The sequence below is a fragment of the Notolabrus celidotus genome, chromosome 6, assembly GCF_009762535.1.
Source record: "Notolabrus celidotus isolate fNotCel1 chromosome 6, fNotCel1.pri, whole genome shotgun sequence".
Taxonomy (NCBI): domain Eukaryota; kingdom Metazoa; phylum Chordata; class Actinopteri; order Labriformes; family Labridae; genus Notolabrus; species Notolabrus celidotus.
In genome coordinates this window covers 39008386-39016829 of record NC_048277.1, presented here as the reverse complement: position 1 = coordinate 39016829, position 8444 = coordinate 39008386, and the positions used below count along the sequence as shown (strand labels likewise).

Sequence of the window (8444 nt, the reverse complement as noted above, 5' to 3'; positions counted from 1 at the left end):
CTGCTGCACCTTGACTCCTGTGCTGCTGTATATGAAGGAGCTATGGGGAATCGATGGAGGCCGTGTTCTGGATCTCCTCTTCGTGAATAAAATCATCTGAGACTTCAGGAATCCTCCATCCCTGTCCGAGCACAGCTCTGCTACCTGCACAGGTAAGGTCAGCCTGCAGCACCTGAGTCCATGCACGGACAGAGAGGAAGCCTCAGGACAGAGAGGAAGCCTCAGGACAGAGAGGAAGCTGATGTTTACACCTCTCAGTAAACAACGCAGATATAAACACAGAGCTGTGTCTGGGTGTGAATATAAATGTGTAATAAATATCTTTACATTATTAAACCTCAAACTGTCGAAGCTTCATGATGTCTGCATCTCTGCTCCTCTGATATTTAATAACAGAATTCAGTTTTTAAAGATGATTATAAATAAAAAGCCCAGCTTTATGATAAAATGATTTAATGACAGCCATGAGAGAAACAGTGAAAACACCAGAGTGTAGAAATACTTTATTATATCAGAAACATCCTGAGCTCAGAGGAGAACATTAACATGAAGGATCCTCATTGGTCCACACAGCTGTCAATCATGGTGTTGATAATGGAAGAAGATTAGGGACACTGATTATTTTAAGTCCCGCCCTTTTTTTCCCTTCAGAATTCTGTCTTTAAGATCAAAGACAACATTCTAGAATTCTGTCCTTTAAGATCAAAGACAACATTCTAGAATTCTGTCCTTTGAGATCAAAGACAACATTCTAGAATTCTGTCTTTAAGATCAAAGACAACATTCTAGAATTCTGTCTTTAAGATCAAAGACAACATTCTAGAATTCTGTCTTTAAGATCAAAGACAACATTCTAGAATTCTGTCTTTAAGATCAAAGACAACATTCTAGAATTATGTCCTTTAAGATCAAAGACAACATTCTAGAATTCTGTCCTTTAAGATCAAAGACAACATTCTAGAATTCTGTCTTTAAGATCAAAGACAACATTCTAGAATTCTGTCCTTTAAGATCAAAGACAATATTCTAGAATTCTGTCCTTTAAGATCAAAGACAACATTCTAGAATTCTGTCCTTTAAGATCAAAGACAACATTCTAGAATTCTGTCTTTAAGATCAAAGACAACATTCTAGAATTCTGTCCTTTAAGATCAAAGACAACATTCTAGAGTTCTGTCTGTGATGTCAGAGTTCTGAGAGTAAAGTCAACGTTCTAAAGAAGAGTCCGATCTAAACTGATCCTGCTTTGTTCCTCTTTTTCTATCATCAATAATAATTCAGAGTAAACAGAAACATGAACACTGAGACATAAATCAGCGTGATAAGAACTAACTAGAACCACAGAAACATGTTTGATCAACATTTATTTGACCTGTGTTTGATTTTACTCTTTGACCTATGTCCCATCTGTTAACATGGAGGAGGCGGGGCTTATGAGCTATACTGCAGACAGTCAGACACATGCATATAAAGTGTGTGTGTGTGTGTGTGTGTGTGTGTGTGTGTGTGTGTGTGTGTGTGCAGCATCATGTTAGCCAGAAAAGGTCTCCTCCCGGACGGCTTCCTGCTGACCCGTCTAGCAGAGGACCAGAACCAGTGGAACCGGAGCCGCTCCAGACTCCAGAGAGCCCGCTTCATCACAAAGAGCGGGTCCTGTAACGTGGCCCACAAGAACATCCGAGAGCAGGTACGCCCTCCACACCGGACACACACCGGACACACACCGGACACACACCGGACACACACCGGACACACACTGGACACACACCGGACACACACCGGACACACACCGGACACACACCAGACACACACCGGACACACACCGGACACACACCAGACACCGGACACACACCGGACACACACCGGACACACACCGGACACGCACTGGACACACACCGGACACACACTGGACACACACCGGACACACACTGGACACACACCGGACACACACTGGACACACACCGGACACACACTGGACACACACTGGACACACACCGGACACACACTGGACACACTACGGACACACACTGGACACACACTGGACACACACCGGACACACACTGGACACACACCGGACACACACCGGACACACACCGGACACACACTGGACACACACCGGACACACACCGGACACACACCGGACACACACCGGACACACACCAGTACCTTTCAGACCCCTCAGGTGTGCTGACCTGGTCTTCTTCGTTGGTGTCAGGGTCGCTTCCTGCAGGATGTCTTCACCACCATGGTGGATCTGAAGTGGCAGCACTCCTTCCTCATCTTCACCTCGGCCTTCCTCTGCTCCTGGATGCTCTTCGCGATGATCTGGTGGCTCCTGGCCTTCGCTCACGGTGACCTGGAGCCCCGGGACCCCAACGGCGACCCGGGTCCCGTCCCCTGCGTCACCGCCATCCACTCCTTCACCTCAGCCTTCCTCTTCTCCATTGAAGTCCAGGTGAGCGCCTCAGTGTCCCCCTAATGACCCGGGTTCAGGTGTTGGTGGTCTTGTGGTCTCGTTGCTGTGAGCGTGTGTCTGCTGCAGGTGACCATCGGGTTCGGCGGGCGCATGGTGACGGAGGAGTGTCCTCTGGCGATCACGGTGCTGATCGTTCAGAACATCTTGGGGCTGATAATAAACGCCGTGATGCTCGGCTGTGTGTTCATGAAGACGGCGCAGGCTAACCGCCGAGCGGAGACGCTCATCTTCTCCAGAAACGCCGTCATCGCTCCTCGAAACGGGCGCCCCACGTTCATGTTCCGGATCGGAGACCTGAGGAAGAGCATGATCATCTCCGCCAACGTCCAGCTGCAGGTCAGGATGAGAGACGCCAACGCTCCTCCCGCCGCTCTGATGCTGCGTTCTGATGCTAACCGTCTCCGCTCTGCCTGCAGGTCATCCGGCGGACGGTGACGGCGGAGGGCGAGGTGATCCCCGTGTGTCAGCTGGACATCCAGGTGGAGAACCCTCTGAGGAGTAACGGGATCTTCCTGGTGTCTCCTCTGATCATCAGCCACACGCTGGAGAGAGGGAGTCCTCTGTACGAGCTGTCCGCTCAGTCGCTCGCCACAGACGACCTCGAGATCATCGTCATCCTGGAAGGTCAGGACCCGTGTAGACCAGGGCCCGGTTTTAAAAGATCAGGATAACTCCAGCTAAAGAGGATGATCCTGATCCCTGCAGAGGACTGGATTACTTTAAACCATGCTTCATCCTCAGCGTGTCGTTCAGACACTTTGATTAAATAGTTGAATCCCCACAGGCAGGACGGAGACCCAGGAGGGACAGGAAGGGACTTGTTTTATCAGCTGATCCCTCTAAACTTGAGCAAGATCAAATACATAAGAGTAGGACTCTTAAAAGGTTTTGCAGAATCCTCAGAGATTTTAACCAGACTGAGAAACTCTCACAAGATCCTGAGAGAGTTTTTCAAAACGCAGTGAAAGTTTTTCAAGATCTCAAAAAGTTTTGAAAGATCCTGAGAAACTTGAACATGGTCTTAAGAAACTTTTGCAAGATCTAGAGACCCTTTGCTGGACTCTGGGAAACTGTTTTGAAATCCAGAGTCTTTGCAAGATCTGTAGAAACTTTGGTGATACAAAGAACTTTAAGCAGAGGAATTGTTGAAGAATCCCCAAAAACTATTGAAAGACTCTCAGATACTTTTGCAAGATCTAGAGAAACAGGTTTGCAAAATCCCCAGAAACTTCAGCAATATCTAGAGAAACCCTAACCTGTGACACTGAGAACTTTAAACAAAATCCCTAAAATCATTTGTAGGATCTTGACAAAGTTATACTTTCATGAGACCCGGAGGAAATTCAGTAAAATCCTGGGGAACTTTTGCAAGATTGTAAGAAACTTCGCAAGATCTTATTAAACTTCTACAATATCTGGAGAAACTTGCAAGATCTTATTAAACTTTAAAAGATCCTGAGAAACTTGAGCACGGTCTTCAGAATGTTTTTCCTAAGCTGAAGAAACTTTTGCAAGATCTGGAGACGTTTTTTGCAGGACTCTGGGAAACTGTTTACAAATCCAGGGTCTTTGCTAAATCCCCCAAAAACTTCTGCAACATGTGGAGGAACTTTCTGTGACACAAGCAACTTTTGCAAGATCCCCAAAAACATTTGTAAGATCTTGACAAACTCTCAGAAAGTTTTGCAAGATCTGGAGAATCTTCAGCATGATCCTGAGAAAGTTTTTTTTCCATGAGCCAGAGAAACTTCTAGATCTTAAGAAACTTTTCAAGATCTTACAAACATTTAGTGAAATCTGGAGAAACTTAAAAGATCCCCAGAAACTTTAAAAGATCCTGAAAACTGTGAGACTCAGAGAAACTTTCAGCAGAGCTTCAGTTTCCTGAGTCAGATCCAGATCCAGATATCTTGATCTGGATCCAGATATCTTGATCTGGATCTGATCTGGATTGATGTTTTAGGAGGACTGGGCCCTGGATGGTGTGGACATGGATCCATGTAGACTAGATGCCGCTGTAGGAATCCTAACATGTCTTCTGTTTTTTGAAGGTGTGGTGGAGACTACAGGGATCACCATGCAGGCCCGGACCTCCTACACCCCGGAGGAGATCCTGTGGGGGCGGCGCTTCGTCTCCATCATCACAGAGGAGGACGGCCGTTACTGCGTCGACTACTCCAAGTTCGGGAACACGGTCCCCGTCAGGATGCCGTCTCTCAGCGCTAAGGAGCTGGACCAGACCAGAGGGGTCCAGGACGGGGGCACCGACGCCAACCTGCAGGGCTGGGGGCTGGTCCGAGCCGGCAGGGGGGGCTTCCGCAGAGGGGGCCGGACCTGCGATAGCTCCGCCCCTCAGCCCTGGTACGCCCAGGCGGAGAAGGCGGAGGCAGAGGTGGAGCAGAAAGGACAGAAGAAGAAGGTGCAGCTGGAGGTGATTGGACGACAGATGGAGGAGGACGGACTCGGGGAGATGAGCGAATGAGAAGCAGGAGGCGGAGCTTGTGACTCTGCTCCACCTGAAGCACTGAGCTGCTAACAGGAAGTAGCATTTATTAGCTCATTTAAAGGGAACTGTTTCCTGAGGTTCAGATGTCGTGGATCACACTAAAGTCTGCAGGAGACGAGTCCGTCCTGCTGCAGCTTCAAATCCTCTGGAGCAGCGTCCAGTTCTTACAGCTGTTAGAAACATCAACACGTCTCAGAGCGGCGTCCACGTCACCAGAATCACACTCCATGATGTCACTCGATCCGGCTCCTTCAGGGTCAAGATCTCTGTTTCATATCTGCTGTTTCCTCTCTCTCTTCAAAACCTCCCCTCTCTGATGACATCGCTCTGTTTCCAAAGAAGTGAAAGTGAGGTGTGAAGATGTTTTCAACTTCCTGTGAGAAGAGAGAAACTCTGAGCTCTCAGTTTCTTCGGTCTGTGAGAGGACAGGAAGTGAAGGAGCGTCCTCGCTGAAATCGATCCTGATGCTTTAAAACCGAGTCCCTCAATCATTCATGAAGTCAGAGAGTGTTCACAGGAACTCTGACTCAGCACGTCAGAGTCTCTGCGTCTTCCTGTCGGTCTAGAGGAAGCGTTGGAGCTACAGATGGAGCTGAATAAGGTGGATGTTGAGAGGACAGTCTGATGGAGCAGGCGTCAGATCCTGCAGCTCGAGAATATCACTGCCAGTCACAGGTGTTTGAGACTCACTTCATCCTGTTTCTTTTCCTTCTGCTGTGTCAGCTCAAATCAAACCCTGCCTGAGTCTGTCCTCAGATCATATATACATGGTATAAAACCCTTCCTGAGTATGTCCTCAGATCATATATACATGGAATCAAACCCTTCCTGAGTCTGTCCTCAGATCACATATACATGGTATAAAACCCTTCCTGAGTCTGTCCTCAGATCATATATACATGGTATAAAACCCTTCCTGAGTCTGTCCTCAGATCATATATACATGGTATAAAACCCTGCCTGAGTCTGTCCTCAGATCGTGTATACATGGTATAAAACCCTTCCTGAGTCTGTCCTCAGATCGTGTATACATGGTATAAAACCCTTCCTGAGTCTGTCCTCAGATCATATATACATGGTATAAAACCCTTCCTGAGTCTGTCCTCAGATCATATATACATGGTATAAAACCCTTCCTGAGTCTGTCCTCAGATCGTATATACATGGTATAGAACCCTTCCTGAGTCTGTCCTCAGATCATATATACATGGTATAAAACCCTTCCTGAGTCTGTCCTCAGATCGTATATACATGGTATAGAACCCTTCCTGAGTCTGTCCTCAGATCACATATACATGGTATAGAACCCTTCCTGAGTCTGTCCTCAGATCATATATACATGGTATAAAACCCTTCCTGAGTCTGTCCTCAGATCATATATACATGGTATAAAACCCTGCCTGAGTCTGTCCTCAGATCGTGTATACATGGTATAAAACCCTTCCTGAGTCTGTCCTCAGATCGTGTATACATGGTATAAAACCCTTCCTGAGTCTGTCCTCAGATCATATATACATGGTATAAAACCCTTCCTGAGTCTGTCCTCAGATTGTGTATACATGGTATAAAACCCTTCCTGAGTCTGTCCTCAGATTGTGTATACATGGTATAAAACCCTTCCTGAGTCTGTCCTCAGATCATATATACATGGTATAAAACCCTTCCTGAGTCTGTCCTCAGATCATATATACATGGTATAAAACCCTTCCTGAGTCTGTCCTCAGATCGTATATACATGGTATAGAACCCTTCCTGAGTCTGTCCTCAGATCATATATACATGGTATAAAACCCTTCCTGAGTCTGTCCTCAGATCATATATACATGGTATAAAACCCTTCCTGAGTCTGTCCTCAGATCGTATATACATGGTATAGAACCCTTCCTGAGTCTGTCCTCAGATCATATATACATGGTATAAAACCCTTCCTGAGTCTGTCCTCAGATCGTGTATACATGGTATAAAACCCTTCCTGAGTCTGTCCTCAGATCGTATATACATGGTATAGAACCCTTCCTGAGTCTGTCCTCAGATCGTGTATACATGGTATAAAACCCTTCCTGAGTCTGTCCTCAGATCATATATACATGGTATAAAACCCTTCCTGAGTCTGTCCTCAGATCACATATACATGGTATAAAACCCTTCCTGAGTCTGTCCTCAGATCATATATACATGGTATAAAACCCTTCCTGAGTCTGTCCTCAGATCATATATACATGGTATAAAACCCTTCCTGAGTCTGTCCTCAGATCATATATACATGGTATAAAACCCTTCCTGAGTCTGTCCTCAGATCATATATACATGGTATAAAACCCTGTCTGAGTCTGTCCTCAGATCATATATACATGGTATAAAACCCTTCCTGAGTCTGTCCTCAGATCATATATACATGTTATAAAACCCTTCCTGAGTCTGTCCTCAGATCATATATACATGGTATAGAACCTGCTGTCTCACTGCACGTCTCCTGAATCACAGACTCCAGTTTTTATCTCCTCCATGTTGCTTGTTTTGAAGTTTTAAAGTCCGTCTGTGAAGTCTTATTTATGATGTTTAATAAATCTATTTTTTTGTACTCTGTCTCCTGTTTGGTTTTTTGAGATGTGCAGCTTTGTGACATCACACCCATCTCACTCTGTGATTGGTCGGCGGTGTGGGGATAAGACAGGAGGCGGGGTTTCTCTGTCGGCTCTCTTGGCGACAAATTAAACACCTGTCAATCACAAGAAGCCCCGCCCTAACTCCGCCCCTTCTTTAGGGCCTGTGTCCACCAACAAAACCCTCCATCAACAACCAATCAAAATCAAGATGTTGTTATTGTCAGGCGCTCTGCTGGAGGAGAAACTGACCACACTCAGTATAGAGTTAGAGCTGGATCAGGCTTGGACCAGGTCTTAGTTCTGCTGCTATAGGCTTAGACTGACACACTGGGATCCTGTCTTTCCCTCTCTCTCCTCTCTCTGCCTGTCTCTCACTTTAACTCTTCCTGTCCCATTAAAGTTACTAACCATAGACCTTTCTGGAGTCCCTGAGCTCCCTTGTCTCGTAGGTTCCTCTGGATCTCTGCTGCTGTGGACGTGGTCCAGACTCCAGCTGCTACAACTGCTACTATCCGTCTCCCCACTATCATCTCTCTCTCTCTTCATCTCCCTCTATCCCTCTCTCCAACACGGTCTCAGCAGATGTGTGTCTAACATGAGTCTGGTCCTGCTGGAGGTTTCTGCCTGTTAAAGGAAGTTTGTCCTCTCTGCTGTAACTAGCTAAATACTGTGAGGTGTAATGCTCATGGTGGATTAAGGTGGGGTCAGACTGAGTCTGATCCGGTCTTGGTGTTGGGTCTCTGTTCAGGATTTGACATAGAGTGGTCTAGACCTGCTCTGTTTGTAAAAGATTGATTGATATTCTAGGGTCCTATTTCCAGATCTAGCGCTGCAGCTAACACTAAGATATGATTCC

General features: G+C 46.3%; 1 protein-coding gene across 1 annotated transcript; it reads left to right on the top strand.

Annotated features, from left to right (window-relative positions):
• The first annotated feature begins 16 nt into the window (after positions 1 to 16).
• Positions 17 to 7304, top strand: kcnj11l (potassium inwardly rectifying channel subfamily J member 11, like). Its single transcript, XM_034684810.1, has 6 exons — positions 17 to 152; positions 1525 to 1687; positions 2216 to 2455; positions 2543 to 2812; positions 2893 to 3100; positions 4528 to 7304. Exons 2-6 carry the CDS (start codon positions 1529 to 1531, stop codon positions 4956 to 4958), a joined length of 1308 nt encoding a protein of 435 aa, XP_034540701.1. The 5' UTR covers positions 17 to 152; positions 1525 to 1528; the 3' UTR covers positions 4959 to 7304.
• Positions 7305 to 8444: the final 1140 nt, after the last annotated feature.

Coding starts and splice junctions, on each gene's coding strand:
- kcnj11l (XM_034684810.1), top strand. CDS start 1,529: ATGTTAGCCAGAAAAGGTCTCCTCCCGGACGGCTTCCTGCTGACCCGT. Junction 1,688..2,215: donor ACAAGAACATCCGAGAGCAG/GTACGCCCTCCA, acceptor CGTTGGTGTCAG/GGTCGCTTCCTGCAGGATGT. Junction 2,813..2,892: donor CCGCCAACGTCCAGCTGCAG/GTCAGGATGAGA, acceptor CTCTGCCTGCAG/GTCATCCGGCGGACGGTGAC.